Source organism: Lutra lutra, chromosome 1 (genome assembly GCF_902655055.1).
Source record: "Lutra lutra chromosome 1, mLutLut1.2, whole genome shotgun sequence".
Classification (NCBI taxonomy): domain Eukaryota; kingdom Metazoa; phylum Chordata; class Mammalia; order Carnivora; family Mustelidae; genus Lutra; species Lutra lutra.
The window spans coordinates 123,259,855-123,280,501 of NC_062278.1; the positions used below are offsets into that span (position 1 = coordinate 123,259,855).

The window sequence follows — 20,647 nt, forward strand, 5'->3', positions numbered from 1 at the left end:
CCTCCAATCTGGGGGCTTCGAGGTGGCTCAGACAGTTAACCAGTTGCCTTTGGCTCAGGTCATGATCCCTGGTTTCTGGGATGGAGCCAGCACGGAGTCTGCTTCTCCCTCTCCCTCTGCCTCTCCCCCTGCCTTTCCCTCTGTTCATGCTCTCTCTCTTGCTCTGTCTCAAATAAATAAATAAATAAATAATGTTTAAAAATTTGAAAAAAAAAAAAAAGAAAAGAAAACTTCCATTCAGTACAAGAAAACTTTCCTCAGCATCTAGCACACTTCTGCAAAAGTACTTACTCTATCTGGAAGTTCTATGCCAGTCGAGACATACCTTCCAGGGCTCAACACCTTTTTGTTCTTAGAAGGTTCTTCCTTTATTGCTTTGAGTTACATCCTTTTGTAGCTTCACTCAATTTAGTTCTTCCTTCTAGACCTACACACAGTAAGGCTAATTCCTCTTTTACTCGACCTTCGCATATTTCATATTCTGCCTCAAGTCTCTTTGTGAAGGTTGACACACCCTGTTTCCCTTAATCTTACACATTATGATTTTTACGTCATTATTCCTGTCACACAACTTTTAATGTGCTCTGGCTCATCAATGGTCTTAAAATTGATGCTCAGACTAAACACTAGAGTATATCAAACTCTTTCTGGTTGATGCTGTACTTCTATGCCTCAGACTGTCCTCCTTTTCAAGCAGCTACATCACAGTGATCATGAATCATTTACCCATACCTGTGTGATACGCTTCAATGCCTTATCATTTAGTTGTGACCTCTTTTTTCTCCTAACAGAATCGCACTGGCAAGTGGTAAAGTGAGAAACGTTTGCCCACATTATTCCTCAGAGAATCTTCATTCACCTGGCACGCTCTGAGAGTCATAAATCTCAATGGACACAACGACCTAGTCACAAACACACACTCTAAAGCTGCCACGCACCATTTTAGAGAAATCAAATCACTCAGATGTAGTTTCCCCGAAAGCTCTGGGCTGGAGTCATCTATTATGCAAAGCCAACTCGATACTTCCTCATATCTGGGCATCATCAGTCTATTTTCTGACCTTTCACCCTCAACACCTCCAAATCCCTCTGAAGTCAAAGCATCAGTCATTTTGGTCAGGTGTAAAAATCATAAATAGCACGTGCACGGGAATGCTCTCATGTCCACATCGTGCAAAAACATGAACATTTAGAGATCACTTAATCTCTGCTGTTGCATAATGGGCAACAGTGATGTAAACATAAATACAGTATCTGCAAAGAAGCCTCCCCATGTCTGTCACTTTGGGGATGGAGGGTTCCTGGTCTGGAATGGGACATCAGCAACACTCGGTCACCTCACATAACCCTTAAGACGAAGCCGAGGGCGGCGGCTGGCGGACTCTGGCTGGCCCGGGGAGTGACCGCACCGGCCGGCACTGCCCGGAGCCCCTCACCTCTCTTGTCCAGGAGCCACATGAACGCGAAGCAGGGCAGGAAACCAATGGGTCCCCACAGCACGAGCAGCGCGATGTCCCAGCTGGAGAAGCCATAGGCCTGGCGCGCCGAGTTCTGGATGGGGCCCCAGGTGTTCCAGACCAGGCCCTGAGCGAAGCCCAGCAACGAGAAGAGCAGCAGCACCAGCCAGCGGCGCCCGTACACCCGCCCGGGCCCCGGGGCCGCCGCGGGCAGCGCCGCCGCCGCCGCCTCCCGGTTTCTCCAGACAGCCCCGGACGCAGGCCCGAGCCCGGGCCCTAGCAGGGGCTGCCGCTCCTCCTCGCTGCTCCAGCCCGCGCCCATGGCGACGCGCGGCCCGCGGGGCCTCTGCCCAGCGCGGTCTCGGTGACCGCCAACTAGCCCCGCGCGGATACTGTCGCAGGAGGCGGAGGCAGAACCTGCTGAGGTCGCGCTCGGCCTCAAGGCCGCGGCTGGTGCGCCTGCGCCGCGCGAGCCGGCCCGGGGCTGGAAGGCGGGGCAGGTGCCGCGAGCTGGGAGGAGGCTGGGGTACCGCACTGGGGCACCCACCTCGCGGGTACTGGAGAAGAAACTGAGGCGGGAGACCCCAGTCTCTGAGGGAGGACGAAGAGGAACCAAAAAGGCGGGAGGAGCGCGACTAAGCCCTGGAAAAGGAAACTCCCAAAAGGGCTGTGCTAAGAGGAGGTTGGGATTGCTGGAGGAAGTGCCCAAGTTTACATCACGTGTCCAATAAACAACTCGGATACCTCTGGTCACTTAAGCTGTTGCTTGCTTCTATATTGCATTTATTATTTCTGTTGGATTGTTAACTTTAGAAATTAAAGGGGGAGATAGGATAAGATTGAGCTGTTGGATTTGACCCTTAAAAATAATTTATTTTTCACAGACAGTGAGTACTGCCTAGCTTTATTAGCTACATTTTGTCTTACATACCCAATGAGATAATAAACTAGTCAATGACATTCGTATGTATATAAAAAGATATAGCTATCTTTCTACCCCCTGCCTGTCATTAATAGGCATATGTTAATATATTAATACGTTAAGGCTAAGAGATTTCTGCCCCTAACGACTTAGATCCATCTCCAGTCATTACAATTTTGACCAGACGAAAATTAAGTGAGAAGGGTGGGGGCTGTTGGCCTCTTGATCAGGCAGCCAGTTGTTTATTTCATTATATAAATCCAGACGCCTGACAGCTGTCGGTTACTGTCCTTGAAACCATAGGTCAACGATTTGGCTGTGTGGGTCGGGAAATGAGTCACAGAGAACGCAGTTAAAGGACGTTTGCTTGAAGTTCGTATTCCCCAGAAGCCACAAAAACCAGATGGAGTCAGGTTGCTGCCAGAAGGGCAAGAAGGGTGGAAGAGAAGCCTGAGCTCTCCTTGTAAGCGCGGCTGCAGAGTTACCGGAGGCAGAGCCCCATTCCACAGCCGCTAGCCCCACATTATGCAAACCATCCCCTAAAACTCCAATATTGTTGGGTGTAGGAAAGTGGCAAGGCAGAGAGGAACGACCTGCCTGCAAAAAGACGGGGAGCAGAAACTAATCCTAAAAAAGACTAGGATGAAAGAAGGTTAAAGTCTGGGAAAGATACAAAGCGCTACAGCCGAGACCACGTGCTGACATTTCAACAACCGGGGAATCAAAACAAACCTGCGTGGCCCCGCCCGGCGCCCGTCACGTGACCGCCGGGTGCGTGGTGCTTCCGGGGGAGACCCGGAGTTGCTACCGCGGCTGCTTCCTACCCTGCGACTCCAAAGTCGGGGTTTTGGCGGTCCTCTGAACCCACTCCCACTCCACTCTTTTTGGGTTGGGGCGGAGCTAGCCATGGCAGCCACCCCGGGGGCGACCACTGAAATGGCCCCTGCGGCTGGAGCTGGAGAGGTGAAAGGTAGGCGCCAGGCTGAAGTCAGACCATGAGTACAACCCTGTGCCAGTTCATTCCTGGCAACTCTCCTGAGGCCATTTGGTCTAGCTCTTATTTCATGTCTTTCCTGCACGGCATTAAACTGTGAAGAAAATTGTTATTTTTTAGTGAACGTGGCTTTTCTCAAATTGGGGCATCCAGGTTTCCAGTCATCGTTCAGGCTCTGTATCCTCCTATCCTACCGGGGCTGATTAACGCAAGAGGGTGGTTTGAATGGGTTAAAATTAGATTTGTGAAGGTGGAGCCCACTCTTGAGGTAAATGGAAGTATCTGGGGCTTTTATGAACGGAGATTATGAGCTTTTGTTAGATTTTGGTGGAATCCTGCCTTAGGTCACCAGTGAGGTTGGGTGGCCCAGGTACCAGAGACCTCAGCATTTATTGAGTGATTGCTCCGGGTCTGGCACAGTTCTGGGTACTGCTGCCAGAGATCTAGAGACTTTTGAGTGTTTATAATAATGCCTTTTCCCAATTGAGCAAAGGGGCCTAGAAAGGAAAAGAATGGTTAATACCTGGTAGCATGAATAATACCAGCAGTACAGATTGGGTGAGGGCTGTCACCAGGAGAGATCCCCCTGGGGAAAACATAAATGCTTCAAGGAAGGAGTAGTTGGAGGTGAGCCTTTAAGACTGAATGAGTTCGTAAGGAACTTAGGTGATAGTGCTGGGAGGTTATGGGAAGACAAGGAGCAGAAAAACAGGGTGGCTGTGGTTGGAGATCAAATAGTCATGTTTGTCTAGAGCAGGAAATGACCAATCCCAGTTGAAGAAACAATTATAACTTGGTCCTGTCTGACCACAGTCTCTTGTCTTTATAAACTCCCTTATGAACCCCAAGGATACAATTGTTGAACTTCATCTATACCTCCCATCCGTAGAGTCTTACATTTTCTGTCCATCTGTACCCCCTTATCCAGTTTATAATGCATGTTCTATTTTATGGTCTCTCCCTTGAAGATGCACCATTTCCTTGTCCCTCCCTGCCTTTTATTCTTCTGGCAGAACTCATACTCTTGATGGACCCAACCTTTTGTCCCCTTTGCACCTGCACTTATATGGCTGAATTTTGCTGGAAAAAGTCCTGGGCAAATTGTTGACAGTATAAAATGAAAATGATCAACCTCTTGAATATTCAGTCAGCATCGGCCTGAGATCCTCTGATGCTGTTTCCTTGGTAAGCTTACTTCCTCCAATGACAGTTCCCTAAACTCTGTATATCCTCTCTTCATCTCTTTCTCACTTTCAGTGGATGACTTGCAAGTCAGCTCAATTCTGCATCTAATTTGTCTACTTTTTCCCTCCTTAACTATCAGGCCCTTGTCCAAATCATCCACATTTCTCAGCTAAACCACTGCTATATCTTTAGGCCATGCGATCCTGTTTGTATCTTGTGGCCCTCCAATCCCTTCTCCATTCAGCAAAATTGACACTCCCTTACTTAAAATGCTTCAGTGAATTCCATTGCACTTAGTATAAAATCCAAACTCTTAACCATGGCCTATAGAAATCCTTGGTCTGGGCTCTGCTGATGTCCCCAGGAGCATCTGTTGTCACTCACTTCCCTCTCCTCTTGTCAATTTTTCACGTACTTGGTTTCTTAATCTTCAGCTTTCACAGTATGTCACCACATGAGTTCTTACCAGACCAACAACTAAAACTCATTTTAGTTTTCCCCTGACTCCTTACCAGGGATATTCCTGCTTCCTTCATTTCACTTACTGCAAAATCTGAAATTACTTGTTTATTTTTGTTTCCTCCACTTGAACTTAAGTACTGTGAGGGCAGGACCTGTATCTGTTTTGTTCACCACATGTGCCCAAGCAGCAAGTACAATGCCCAGGCACAAAGTGGACACTTAATACATATTTGTTGATTGAATGAATAAGGGAATTCTGCCAATTCAAAGGCAGGAGGAGAAAGAGCATGGCATGGTCCAGGGACCAAAAGAAGCTGGCATTAGAAGTGGTGAGGGAAGTGGGATCGTGAAGGGCACTTTATACCAAGCAAAGGAGTCTGGAGTTTATGACAGTAGGAGGCCTTTAAAGAGCTTTAGGTAAGAGAGTAATATGATCAGATTTATTTTAGGAGGATCACTGCCTGAAGGGTAGAGGATATATGGGAGGGAGAAAGACCAAAGAACAGGAACCCTTTTTGTTTCGCTTTTTGTCCTCTGTAAAATGTATGATGATTGTGAGAGTTAAAGATAATTGTGGGTCATCTAGCATAGTGTCTGGCAGGAATTACATGTTCATTAGTGGCAACCATTTTTATTATTAATACAAAGGCCTGGCATTGGTGACTGATGGATATTGAAACTGAGAGAAAAAAAATTAGAAAGAACTCTGGAATTTTCCAGCCTGAGAAACTACGTGTAAATTAGGAACCTAAAGAAAAGGAGGTGGTTCAGAGTAATATGTGAATGTGTAAAGTTTAGGTAGGGAAATACGATGCAAAAGATATCGAGCATGCAGCTGGGTAAGAGGAGAGTTTTTTAGATTTAGTATTCACTTTCCATAAATTCACCCTTTTAACATATACAATTCATTGGTTTTTAGTACGGTCACAAAATTGTGCAGCCATTACCACTATACCACTATACCACCATTAGCACTCTAAATCCAGAGCATTTTCATCACACTGAAATTAGACCACTACCAATTAGACCCTCTCCCCAGCCTCTGGCTGTCACTCATCTACTCTGTCTCTGTGGATATTTGCCTACTCTGGAGGTTCCACATAAATGGAATCATACGATATGGGGCTTATTGTGTCTGGCTTCTTTTCACATTGCATAATATTTCCTTCTTCCTTTTCTTCCTTCCTTCCAACAGAGGGAGACACAGTGAGGAGGGAACACAAGCAGTGGAGTGGGAGAGGGAGAAGCAGGCTCCCCCCTGAGCAGGAAGCCCGATGTGGGGCTCAGTCCCAGGACCCTGGGATCATGACCTGAGCCGAAGGCAGATGCTTGATGACTGAGCCACCCAGGCGCCCCTGCATAACACTTTTCAAGGTTCATCTGTGTTTTAGCATGTATCAATACTTCATTCCTTCTTATGGCCTAGTGCTCTCCCATGGTATAGTAGTACCACATTTGTTTATCCATTTATCAGTTGATGGCATTTGAGTTGTTTGCACTTTTTGGCTATAATGTTGCTGTGAATATTCATATGCATATTTATGTGTTAGCATGTTTTCAGTTTTCTTGGGCATGTATCTAAAATTGGAATTTCTAGGTCATAAGATAATTCTGTATTTAACTTTTTGAAGAAACTGGTGAGTTGTTTTTTTTTTTTTTTTTTTAAAGAGAACACAAGCATGGGTGAGGGAGGGTGGAGAGTGAGAGAGAGAATCTTAAGCAGGCTCCTTGCCCAGCATGGAGCCCCATGCAGGGCTCAAGCTCATGACCCAATCCAAAATCAAGAGTTGGGCACTTAACCTGACTGAGCCACCCAGGTGCCCCAGAGGAAACTGGTGATTCTTAATCTTGAAGTCCTAAGGAGGGAAAAAAATCTGAATGAAAATGTGGATTTGCTCCCCTGAAAAATTCAGCATGCATATACATTTTTGCAGGTGACTTCGTATTTTTGTATTAGATTCTCAGTATCCTATCTGTGGAACTTTCAATCACATTTTAAGCTGTCATCCTCCCCAGAATCACCAGTTTGGGGTGACTGTTTATTACCATTACATAGTAAGTTAAATAGAGAAAATCCTACCAGAAGAGAAGGCTTTGCTTTAAATTACATAAGGCTTATGTGAACAAAGGGTAGGAAAAAAACAGTGCGTACATTAAATACATGATGTGAAAGGGTCAGTATATTCAGGATAATGATTAATATTGTGGGAGTCATAGAAAAGTTAATTTTTGAGCAAACTTATTACCATTCCATTATCAAAAAATATTGGAATGTATATTAGAAACAGAAGACTATTTTATACAGTGAGAAGATAGCTCTTGCCTTAAAATAGCTTGTAAATATAGTTTACAATATAGTTTGGGGGGAAAATATATAGATAAAGAATTATAGTATAAGACATAACCACAAGAAGGAAGAAATTAACTAGAAAGTAAATATTAAAAAAAAATTTTAAAAAATTTAAAAAAAAGAAAGTAAATATTACACACCTTCAGTGCTTTAGGGCTGAGAGAAGAAAGAACTAATGAAAATTGAATTGGTCTGTACTTCCTGGAGTAATTTGAAAGTGTGGTATAGTTTGAACATGGAAATGAATGGAAGAGGCCATTTCTGGCTGTCAAGCTCGTAGTAGAAGTGAATGGAGAAAAGCCTGAGTCACATAAGGGCCAAAAGGTGCAGAGGAAGGTGAGGAGACAGACTGGTTCTACTAGAGTAGAATTGGTAGCAGAGAATGCAGGTGAAAAGAAGGAAGATGGTGTCCTTTGAAAAACTAAACAAGAGCAAGGTCAACCAGAAATGAAGTGAAGAAGAGGGAAATCATGGGTTTTAGTTTTCTAAGAAAAATAGAGCAAGGCCACCTTAAAGAGTGAGGAAGTGGAGAGAGGTATTGGGGATTTGATACTGAAGAAGCTTTAGAATGGTTGCTGTAGGAGCAAGGGTGATTAGGAATCAACTGGTGATAACTAACATGCTGAAAGTAGGAAAGGGACTGGTAAAAGTGAGCATAAAACTGTGGACCTTTGTTCCATTATGGATTCCTTTGTCTTGAGATGGTTTCTGATTGTGCTCAAGTGCACATTATGCAGAAGTAGCAAAAGCAAGTGGTTAGTTTTAATAAAGCTTCAATATTTTGTATATTTTGCTAAAAATGAGGTATGAATTCAGAAAACATTTATTTAACGTCATTTTATGCCAAACATTGTGCTAAGCTCTAGGGATAGAAAAGTAATTATCTTGCCTTCAAGAATGTGGTATTTTTTGTTTGAAGTAACAGCTTGAAAATTATTAAAAGCAAAACATGATCATATTGATAATCAAATATATTAGAATCCTTATTTGAAAATAAAGTGGACCTACGGGTATCTGGGTGGCTCTATTGGTTAAGTGTCTGCCTTTGGCTTAGGTCGTGATCCCAGGGTCCTGGGATTGAGCCCTGTGTAGGGGCTCTCTGCTCAGCAGGGAATCAACCTCTCCTTCTCTCTCTGCTCCTCCCCCTGCTCTCTTACTCCCTCTCTCTCTCAAATAAATAAAATCTTTTTTAAAAAGGACTTATAAAAAAGGAAAATAAGCGGGACCTTAAAAATGCAAAATAAACCATGTTACTGCTATTACAGCTTAAAGTTCATTATATTTTATTATTTAATAAAGATGCTCTGTTTCCTTGGCACTGGGGTGGCTCAGCCGGTTGAGCATCTGGTTATTGATTTCGGCTCAGGTCCTGATTAGTAGTTAGAGCACAGAGGATATTTAGGGCAATGAAAATACTCTGTATGATATAATGATGGATCTATGTCATTATACTTTGGTCCAGATCCATAGAATGTACAACATTAACACTGAACTCTAAGATAAACTATGGACTTGGGTGATTATGATGTGTCAATTTAGGTTTATCCTGGTTAAAAAAAAAAAAGTATCATTCTGGTGAATGACGTTGATAATGGGGGAGCCTTTGCATATGTGGGAAGGGGAAATCTTTACCTTCTCATTTTTGTTATAAACCTAGAACTACTCTAAAACTTAAAAAAACCAACCAACAAACACAAAACTACTTAATGTTAAGAATCAACTTAAATTCTGAGTGTGAGATGTTAGAGGATCACACATTGTTTGAAGCTTGTCAGTGAAATTAAAAGTTGCAATTCTTTGAATCTGATTCTGCCTTTCAGACTGAGGTTATATTTCTTTATCTTGGGCTCTGGTTTTAATTGTAGCCAGGTTTATGTCTTTATGAAGAGAAGAATGTACTCTTAGTGACTCTTCTTCTAGTCTTTCTCGAAATGAGTGAACATTATCATCAGCATGAAGAAGGCCAATAAGAAGTAACTTGATAAGGGAGGACAGTTTTCTTGTAGGAATTTATCTCCTACTTTTGAGAGAAGGAAGCTCCCTCCCTGCCCCAGCAACAACGTACTAACCACCCCTTGCGGCCTATGAGAAACCGCCACAACTTCCAACTCTTGTTTTTTTCCAATGAACTTTTGTTTAAAACTTCCCAATTCCCTCCTAACCTCAGGGTGCTTGTCCTGAATTGTAATTACCTTGCTATTCCCAAATAAGTGCATTTTGGTGGTAAAATAACTGGCTGTTTTAAGGTTGACATTCCTAAGGAAAAAGAATCTCATCCCAGAGTTGTAGGGACTTGAGTTTCTTAAAGAGCTGACATTTCTATATGACTGGATTTACTCCTCCTCAGTTGGAGACGCCATACTCTATATGTCATTTTTTTTTCCCATTAAAAAAAATGGCAGAAGGAGGCAGGGGAGTTTAAAGAAAAGCAAAAGCCTGTATAAACAATTTCCATGTTAGAGTGTATATTTAATTCATGTATAGCTAAATACTTTGTATTTGATAAGGACAAATAACAGAAAAAATATACTGTTGAATTTTTTTAACTGTGGTAAAAACCAAGTAATGTAAAATTTATCATCCTAACCATTTTTAAGAGTACTCAGTAGGTGGGGAACCTGGGTGGCTCAGTGGGTTGGACCTCTGCCTTCGGCTTAGGTCATGGTCTCAGGTCATGGTCTCAGGTTATCGTCTCTGAGATCGAGCCCTGCATTGGGCTCTCTGCGCAGCAGGGAGCCTACTTCCCCCCATCTCTCTGCCTGCCACTCGCCTACTTATGATCTCTCTCCCTGTCAAATAAATAAATAAAATCTTAAAAAAAAAAAAGCACTCAGTAGTGTTAAGTATATTCGCATTGTTGTGAAACAGATTTCTAGAACTTTTTCATCTTGCAAATCTGAACCTCTGTACTCAGTAAACAACACTTCTTTTCTCTCTCCCCTCATCCGCTGGTAACTGCCATCCTACTTTGTTTCTATGAATTCAACTATTTTAGATAGGTCGTGCAAGTGGAATAATACAGTATATGTCTTTATATGACTGCCTTTTTTCACTTAGCATAATGTCTTCAAGATTCATTCATGTTGTAGCATATGACAGGATTTCCTTCCTTTTTAAGGCTGAATGATATTCCATTGTATGATGTCAGTGGACATTTGGCTTGCTTCCATTTTTGGCTATTATAAATATGTGGCTATGAATATGAGTGTGCAAATATCTTTTTAAGACTGCTGTTGAATTTTTTTGATAAATGGTTAGATTAAATAGCCATTTTATTTTGAAATACAGAAAATTTTCCTAGTGGAATTCTGAAGAGCTAGATGGAAACATTTTGGTAGAAATTTTGAAGATACTTTGGAGCCTTAATTTTAAAGAACTTTGTCTTTGAGACACTATTCTTTCTAGTACTTTTTTTGTAAATATTTTATTTGAGAGAGTGAGAGAGAGAGAGAGAGAGAGCACGAGAGGGGTGAGGGGGAGAGGGAGAAGGAGACTCCCTGCTAGGCAGGAAACCCAATGCAGGGCTTGATCCCAGGACTGAGGGATCATGACCTGAACTGGAGTCAGACGCCCAACCGACAGAAACCCCAGACACCGCTATTCTTTCTAGTTTTAACTTGACTTGAAATATAGATTTACTTTACTTTAAGTTTAGGACCAGTATTTCTTTTGAACTAAGTACTGTAAGTACTATAAGTACTATTTATGAGTTCTGGTATAAATGGATTAAACTGAGGAGGAGAAGATAATTTTCTGGCTTGACTGGGCAAGGGTTAAAAATGTAAGAAGATGGGAAGAAGAGGATGTGAAGTGTCTAGCACGTAACTGTCTCCTGTTCCCAACCTGAACCTGCTTGGGTGTTCACTATCGCTCAAGCGTTGGTATTGGAAAGATTATGTCGTAACAGCCTCAACACTTCTGTTTATGGTTTCATCAGTCACACCACCTCCCAGACCTTCGAATTCAAAGGGTTTATGACTAATTATCATTTTACTTAAGCATTATATTAACTTTCAGAAGAATTTTCTTGGTGTATATTGACTTTTTTTTTAAACAATGAGTATAAAGTGAAAATTATCATTGGTGTAAGTTTTACCACGCAGTCTTCTGTATGAATATAGTCATTTTTTTAAGTAGGACTTGCATAGTTCCATCAGTGTTTTCCTGATATGGCCCAGATGTTCATTATTTTTAACCTAATATCTACCATTCCAGAAGTTGTTTTTTTTCCCCCCAGCTCTAACTGGTTTTATTTTTATTTTTTTTATTTTTTTATAAACATATAATGTATTATTAGCCCCAGGGGTACAGGTCTGTGAATCGCCAGGTTTACACACTTCACAGCACTCACCATAGCATATACCCTCCCCAATGTCCATAACCCCACCACCCCACTCCCTAGCCCTCCTCCCCACTGCCACCCTCAGTTTGTTTTGTGACATTAAGAGTCTCTTATGGTTTGTCCATTCCAGAAGTTTTAAAATTTCTTTTATGTGTATATAGAGTTGTTAAGATTGATGAAACCACCATAGGCTTACATGTATATATTTAGAAATAATTTAGCTTACCACGTAACCTGCTCTTCTGTCCCCTGCTAAAAACTTTTAAATAAGATTTTAATAAAATTAGTGAAATTTAATTGAAATTTTATACTTATTAATATTTCTATTAAAATTATACCTGACATGCAAGATGAGTTATTTTCAGTTTCAGGATCATTGTTGTATTCTATCAGTATTAGGAACGAATTCTGGAAACTTAGTAAGTTTTCCTTATTATTATCTTGAATTCTAAATCTCAAATACAAATCCAAGCCAGGTATTAATTGACAGAAGGCAGATTGCGAACAAATTCAGAGAAATTAGGTTTCAAATTATCTTGTAGCTTGCATTAATTAAAGAAAAAACTTGCCGAGAAAAAGGCAGTTTGCTTTTTAATCATGTTTCACAATTTCCAAAGAATTAGTTGAAACCAAAGCTGGTAATAAATTGTGTGAATAACATGCTACATTTAGAGAGAGAAAAGACTATTTTGCAACACCTAGATCACTAATCTTTTTTTTCAGCAGTTTCTAAGTCATTTCATTAGAAATTGTTCCTTGCTGCAAGTTTAGACCTAAATAAATATACTTATCCCTTAAAGGCTGTCAAGGTTGCTTCAGAATTTTTATAGCTCTTTGCAAACATTCCTGGCTTGGAGTGACTGAGTACTTCCTTAGGCTATTTAATTAATACAATGTAGATTGCATTCTTCTTTAAAGAAAGTTGTAACACTTAAATTTGTTAATTTAATGGCCCAGTTCATTGTTGATTAAGCTATCAGAAACCAAATTACTTTTATCTCACAACCAGCTGATTGTTTTATTTCACTGGTAGGTATGAGATTCTGTAAATATGCTAATTTCTTTTATGGTGAGCATCCTGCTGCTCTCTTCTGCATACACTTTATAGTACTTTTTATTCATTTAGCAAATGTTTGAGCATTTACTGTATCCCAATCACTGGGCCAGGTGCTTTCTCAGCAAATTTTAGTTTTTAGGGTCTCTTATTAAATAACTTCTGGGATGTCTGGGATTTTTAAATCAGATCATTAAATACATTTTTAAAAGGCATCATGTTAGAGGAAAAAATATTTCTTTGAAGCTATTCGAAAAGTAGTGTGAAAACACTACTCATGTGTTACTAATGACCATGTATTTATTGATGGAAGGGTGGCAAGATATATTTTACCCAAGTATGAGAATTCTTTGGGGAATGTTCAAAGCCAGTTCTATTGGCTCTGATTAAAATAAGCAGAATAAATAAATCCCTACCCCAGAAGGACTGGTGCTTCTCTTATTCTCTGCTCTTTAAAATTCTAGAAACAAAATTTTCAAAGCTTGGATATTTTACAACTATAGAACTGAAAGAGTGCCGCAGGGTCAGATCAGCCATGATTCATTCAGTGTAAGTCACAGATATTTTATAGAGAGAATATAGTAGTCCTTGAAAACAATAGCCTCAGAAGGCCAGGTGTTAAAGCAGTTAGAACTAGTACCAGTCTTGACTATAAGAATTAATTTTCTATGTGAAGGGCTTTAGGAGGTAGAATTTTGCTGCTACTGGTTTAGTGGCACAAAGATGGACATTTTTGCATTCTTTCACCTAAGGTTTGCGATTTCCTGGGCCTTTTTTTTTTTTTTTTTTTTTTTAAAGCACAATGTGGGGCTTGAACTCATGACTCCAAGATCATGGGTTAAATGCTCTACCCTCTGAGCCATCTAGGCATCCCCTGGGCCTTTCTTTGATCTTGCAAGGTGACTAACCATTATGCCTGTTTTCCAGACGAAACGTAGGAGAGAAGGCTAAGGGCAAAGAGGCTGACTGGGCAACTTCCAGATATATCTCTGGCCACTCTGTCTGCACAGGAGGCTAGGAATTGTAATTATCAGCCACACCCACTGTGCAGAGTTCTGTTAGTAAGAAGGAGAGAGTGGATATGGGATAAGGTTGGTAATTAGCAGTCTGTACTACAGGTATTATCCCATGACCCACTGTCCACAGAGGCACAAAGCAAAACATTCCTCTCTCCCTGACAACGCACATGGACTTCTTATCCATGAATTGGGTCTCCAGCTTTCCGAAACTAATTTCTCTTTTCAGATTATACTCTCTCCTGAATTTGCAGTGTTTGTGTAAGTCCCCCAGTTTGAATTCTCTGGAAGCAGGATGGTACAGTGGAAAGAGGACTGCACTTAGAATCAGGGAACCTGACCTAGTAGTGGAGTTCATCACTGGTGTGTTGGACTTCGATATCTGAGCTTCCTGTTCTTCCTTTGGATAATGGAAACAAAATGCCTTTTCTGCCTGTGTTGTGTAGGTTTCTTAGAGGATCAGATGAGCAGTTTTAACATATACAAAAGTACACGGCAAATAGTAAAGCAACATATGAGGAAATGTATTATTATGGTGATGATGTTGAAAACCAAACTCTTCATCTTCTCACCAGAATGAGCTGCTTCTCCTTACTTTTTTTTTAAAATGTCAAGTCACAAGTCACAACATCTGGAAACCTCAGTCTCCTTTATGGCTGCATATACCTCCCATCCCACATCTTTGGTTGTAATAGTCTTTGATATTATTCTCTTAGTATTTCTATATCTCTGCCTTCTCTGTCCTCCTTACTGCCCCCACCTTGTTGTTCAGGGCCTTACTGTAACACTTCTTACTGGGCTAATACAGTAGCTCTCTGAGTCAATTCCAGTTTCTACATCTCCACACATTTCTGCATAGCCCTCATTTTTATTGCTAATGGATATAATGTACCATGGGAAAAATTTACATAATATTTAGTAATATTCAATAAATATTTTTCTACTTTTAGACATTAGGCTGTTTATATTTTCAGTTTGTATATTATGGTAGTAGATATATTATGGTAGTAGATATTTTAGGTGTATGTGTATACATATATAATATAAATGAATATGCATATAGCTGGTGATTACTTTGTTAAAAGCAAATTCCTATAATATGAGTTACTAGGTTAATGGGTGGTTGTTTGAGACTTCTGCTTCATTTTTACAGTTGTTTGCCAAAGGATAGTACCAATTTATGTGCCACAAACAACAGAGGATTATCATGAATGTATTGCAGCTTCTCACAGTCTAGCAAAATTTAAAAGATATATAATAAAAAACTCAGCTTGTCCATTTTTCATGTATACAGAATCCGGGCACTCCAAGTCTAGGAAGATTTGGTGGGTCATGATCCAGGTAACCTTGTACTTCTATTTATAGGCGAGTACGGGTCAATACCCCAAATGTGAATTTATCAAACAAGTGGAAAGCAAGAATCTCAAGGAAAGATAGAAAATTTTGTTCCTGGTCCTATTTCCCTTATAGGCTCTTCAGCACCTAAAGATGAGCTTGGGGCTTCGTTTACTTGGAGATACCCAAGGGTGCCTTCTTTCTCCCTATCCCCTCACAGCCCCCACATAGCTTCCACACAGCCCCCAGCTCTTCTACTGCCTTTCCCCTCTGAGTGTCCCCCCTTGTCTGCTCACTTGGGAGCCCTGACTGTGTAGACAGTGACAGGCTGGCCTCACACGTCTTGCTTACTTTCATCAAGGGTTTACGGAATGACTCTGAGTGTTTGCCCTTGTTTGAGAAAAGGAGCTAAATTGACTTAAATTTTCATTTCTTTAAAAACAAGCCTTATGGGGCACCTGGGTGGCTCAGTGGGTTAAAGCCTCTGCCTTCTGCTCAGGTCATGATCCCAGGGTCCTGGGATGGAGCCCCGCATCGGGGGGGTCTCTGCTCAGCAGGGAGCCTGTTTCCCTACCTCTCTCTCTGCCTGCCTCTCTGCCTACTTGTGATCTCTGTCTTTCAAATAAATAAATTAAAAAAAAAAAAAAAACAAAAAAACAAGCGTTACATTCAGACAAGTACAAATTACTCAAGTTCCTTGATGGCACTCTCCGCATCCCTCTTCCTTTTATCAAAAAGTTTAGAAGAAAGTTGGATGATGGGAGAATTTGGATTATTTGTGAGCTTTTATTTTTTTGAATTAAGTGTAATTATAAAACATAATGAATTAGAGGGTTTAGCTGACTATTCTAGAGAATCAAATCTAGACAATCATGAATATTTGCTGATGATATACATATATATCTGGATTCAGAGTATGAAGCATTTTTTGACTTAACCAAAAAACTTTCATTTTAAGATGTCTTTAAGGAGAAACTTACCTGTTCTTTTATTTAGCACGTACTTATCATTACCATCCTATCCAGGATTTACTGTCTATGATTCTGTGAAATTTATTGAAATAATCAGTAAATCACAGTATTTGTATATATCCCATATCCCTTATACTGTTTGTAATGCAATTGAAGTCAAGGATTAACACTGATACCCACCCTAGTACATCTTTTACCTTTTAAAATCTTGAAATGAAAATAATCCCCCCTTTTCCCCTTTGACTGATGTATGAATTCAATAGTCTTTTTGGGTAAACACATGACATGGCAAGTGGAATTATTCCTGACTCCGGCAACTCTAGTTCTAGAGTAGTTCCCATCAGTATTTCATATATAACCCTCTATTTAGGGGACGCCTGGGTGGCTCAGTTGGTTGGACGACTGCCTTCGGCTCAGGTCATGATCCCGGAGTCCTGGGATCGAGTCCCGCATCAGGCTCCCAGCTCCATGGGGAGTCTGCTTCTCCCTCTGAACTTCTCCTCGCTCATGCTCTCTCTCACTGTCTCTCTCTCAAATAAATAAATAAAATCTTTAAAAAAAAATAACCCTCTATTTAGGAAATATAATTTTCAAAAAATTGTGTCTTTTAATATTTAAATATAGTTGGAAATCTTTTTTTAAAAGAATTTTTTGATGTTGAAAACTGTAAATATTTTCCAACATTTAAAATGTAATATGAGAAAAATCACTTAAGAATTATGGTTGTTGAGGTCAAATATTTATGTAAATAGTAGTAAATGAAGTGTAAAAGGTAGTATTGCATAGAAAGATTTATTGTAATAGGAATGATATTGGCTATTTTTCCTTTGTGTTATATGAAATAACTTTATAGTTCTCTCTCTCTCTCTCTCTCTCCCCCTAGGTGAACGTGTCAAACCTTTTACGCCAGAGAAAGCAAAAGAAATTCTAATGTCTTTACAACAACCTGCAGTCTTCTGTAACATGGCTTTCGATTGGCCAGCCCAACACTGGACTGTTAAACACCTTTCTGAAGTCCTTCCTGGCAAGCAGATACGATTTAGGATGGGAATGAAAAGAACAGATACAGGTTAGGACTACAAGTAGTCATTATAGTGTGTCTTCAGTAGCATTCCCATGTTCTTAGCAGTAGTTTCTTTAACTCTAGAGAACCCTTTGTTTCTAATACTGTTTTTGGCCATTTGCAGATGAGAAAGTTATATTGGAAGTTTTAGAAGGACAGTCTATGTTAAGATTTTTTTTCAGACTAAGCCTATAGTTGATAACCTTCTATAGTTGTTGGTAACCTTATAAGTTGTATTTGTTCAGGTATCATGGTTCACTGAATGTGGTAGATACTTAATATTTGTGAGTGTGTTATTATCTATGTTCCCCTGGGACTGAGAAAGATGATCACTAAGTTTATGGTCCCTTCTACTTTTGACTCATATAGAATGTGTCCTTTTGTTTGTGGCTTGAGGCACTATATTTATAGTGTTTACTCTTGGTTGTAATTTTATCTCTCTCCTCTATCAGCTGCCTGACCTCTGTGGTACTGCATAAATATGAAAATGTGTAAAGCTCTTTCTTACCCTCTTAAGCAGTTAGATTTTGCCAGCCTCTTCTTCTTCCCTGGAGACTTGTAACATTTTGATATTTTGCCTTGTAGTCAGATAATGTAGCTTACTGTTAACTCTAAATATAATTAATTTAAAAGAAAGAAACAGTGCTGTTTTTGATCTGAGGGGGTCTATAACCATTGTCTGACTTTAGAATGTGTTTAAATTCTGTTTTGTAATTTGGTGTCTAGAGTTTGGTAGTCTAGAATTTCATAATGTTTGAAGCATTGCTGTGAAGTGGCGCTATGAGTATCTATTAATAACTCAGAAGGAACTAGAAAATTACCCCATTTCCCTACTAGCTTCTCTAAACTTTTTCTCATGTCGACCTTCTTGTACATTTTTCAGGAGTTACTTGGTTTTTGGTGTCTAGAACCTCCTTATACTCACGGCAGGTAGAGGAGGCTTAATACCTAGCACTCTTTAGCATCTCATTCTAATCACAGACCAAAATGTTTACTGTGCTTTAAAATTAAGTGCTAGATGAGCAAAAGGCACATAAAAGTTTAGCTTGTGCTTTTTCTTTCTCAGTTTTAGTCAAATAAATCTCCCATCCTCTGAGGTTATTAGACAATTTGGAGATAAAGAGGAACTGTAATTTTTTTCACACACCTGGTTAGACTCCAAATACAACACAACCCCTATTTGCTAACAGTTACTGAGAGCTTTTGTGTTAGGCATTCTTCTGAGTGCTTTATACATATTAATTCTCTTATTCTTCTTCAAACCCTCTTTGAATGGTACTATTATAAGCCTATTTTGTAGATGAGGCACAGTGATTTGACACGTTCAAGCTAATACTTAAGCATTAAAGATAAAGGGAAAGGTCTCTGCAGTTGTGAGCAACTGCTCTGTTTTTACTGATTTTTTAAAAAATTTAGATACAATTCACATAACATTAAATTTATCATTTTAAAGTATACAGTTCAGTGGTTTTAACATATGCATGATGTTGTGCAACCATCATCACTAATTCCAGACATTTTATCACTTCCTAAAGAAGCCCAGTACTCTTTAAGCAGTCAGGTCACTTCCCATTCTACTTTACCCCAGCCCCTGGCAACCACTACTCTGCTGTTTTTATAGATTTGCCTATTTGGGACATTTCAATATGTAAATGGTATCATTTATATATCAATCATTATATATCATTTATTCATTAAATAAATGGTATCGATAAGTAAATGGAATCATTCAATACATAGCCTTTTGTGTCTAGCTTCTTTCCGGTACCATGTTTTTAAGGTTCATCGAGGTTGTGGCATATGTCTGTATTTCATTTCTTTTTTTTTTTTTTTGGCTGAATAGATTCCGTTATACATATATACCACATTTTGTTTATCCATGCATCCGTTGATAGACATTTGGGTTGTTTCCACTTTTTAGCTATTATGAATAATGCTACTATGAACATTTATGTACAAGTTTTTATGTGGGTATATGTTTTCATTGCTTTTGAGTCTATACCTAGAAAGGGAATTGCTGAGTCATATGGTAACTCTGTGTTTAACATTTTGAGGAACTGCCAAAATGTTTTCCAAAGCAGCTGAACCATTTTATGTTCCTATCCCACTGTATGAGGGTTTTAATTTCTCTACATCTTTGTCAATATTTACCCTATTTTTTATTCCAGCCGTCCTGGTGGAGTATGAAGTGTTATCTCATTATGGTTTTTATATGCATTTCCCTAATGACTAATAATGTTAAGCATCTTTTCATGCGTTGATTGACCATTTGTATCTTTTTTTTTAAAAAGGTCTACTCAACTTCTTTGCCCATTTTCTAAGATTTTATTTATTTATTTTTGTGAGAAAGAGAGAGAGAGCAGAGAGAGTGCAAGCACACAAGTGGAGGGGGAGGAGGAGAGAGAAAAGCAGACTCCCCGCTGAGCAGGGAGCCCCATACCAGATATGATCCCAGGATGCTGGTATCATGACCTGAACTGAAGGTAGAGGCTTAACCAACTGAGCCACCCAGGTGCCCTGCCCATTTTCTAATTGAGGTGTTTTTTGGTTTGTTGGGGAGGGCAGGTTTGGTCTTGCTGTTGTGGAGTGTTTTGGGTTTTTTGTTGTTGTTGTTGCTGTTGTTTTTTTATGTTATGTTAGTCACCATATAGTACATCATTAGTTTTTGATGTAGTGTTCTAAGAGTCATTGTTGTGTAGTTTAAAGAGATCTTTACAGGTCTTTCTCAACTAATGATGTCCCGATAAACCCATCATAAGTTGAAAATATCTCAAGCCAAAACAGCATTTAATACACCTAACTGGACACATGGGTGGCTTAGTTGGTTAAGCGTCTGCCTTGGGCTCAGGTCATGATTACAGAGTCGTGGGATGGAGCCCCACTTTGGGCTCCCTGCTCATCAGGGAGTCTCCTTCTCCCTCTGCCCCCCTCCCACCCCGCTCAAGCTCTCTCTCTCTAATAAATAAATAAAATCTAAAATAAAAGGATGCATCTAGTTTACCAAACATTATAGCTTGGCCAGCCTACCTTACATGTGCTCTGAACACTTACTAGCTTACAGTTGAGCAAAATCATCTAACACAAAGCCTTTTTTTATGATTAAGTATTGGGTGACTCATGTAATTTATTGAATATGGTAGTAAAAGTGAAAAACAGAATGATGATATGGGTACAGAATTGTTGTAGGTGTATCTGTTGTTTATCCTTGTCATGGTCTGGCTGGGAGTTAGCTGTTGCTTGTTGCCACAGTCCAGCATCGTAAGAGAGTATCAGTACATATCACTAGCCAGGGAGATGGTCAAAATTCAAAATTTGAAGAATGGTTCCTACAGAATATGTATCACTTTCACTCCATCATAAAGTCGAGAAAGCGTTATGTTGAATCACTGTAAGTAGGAGACTGTATATATTCTGGATATTAGATGCTTATCAGACTTAGGACTTTTAAATATTTTCTCCTATTCTGTGGGTGTCTTAATTGTTCTTTTTAAATTTA

At 39.9% G+C, this 20,647-nt stretch overlaps 2 protein-coding genes across 2 annotated transcripts in view; one reads left to right on the plus strand and one right to left on the minus strand.

Annotated features, from left to right (window-relative positions):
* Nucleotides 1-2,226, minus strand: part of SLC49A4 (solute carrier family 49 member 4) — an 84,544-nt gene extending 82,318 nt beyond the window's left edge. Inside the window, exon 1 of the mRNA XM_047735281.1 lies at nt 1,437-2,226. Coding sequence (XP_047591237.1) covers nt 1,437-1,779 — 343 coding nt within the window. The 5' untranslated portion in view covers nt 1,780-2,226. The remainder of the gene's footprint in view (nt 1-1,436) is intronic.
* Nucleotides 2,227-3,017: 791 nt separating this feature from the next.
* The window catches only part of HSPBAP1 (HSPB1 associated protein 1), a 65,193-nt gene continuing 47,563 nt past the window's right edge, over nt 3,018-20,647 (plus strand). Inside the window, exons 1-2 of the mRNA XM_047735280.1 lie at nt 3,018-3,349; nt 16,972-17,157. Of these exons, the coding sequence (XP_047591236.1) occupies nt 3,286-3,349; nt 16,972-17,157 (250 nt within the window). The 5' untranslated portion in view covers nt 3,018-3,285. The remainder of the gene's footprint in view (nt 3,350-16,971; nt 17,158-20,647) is intronic.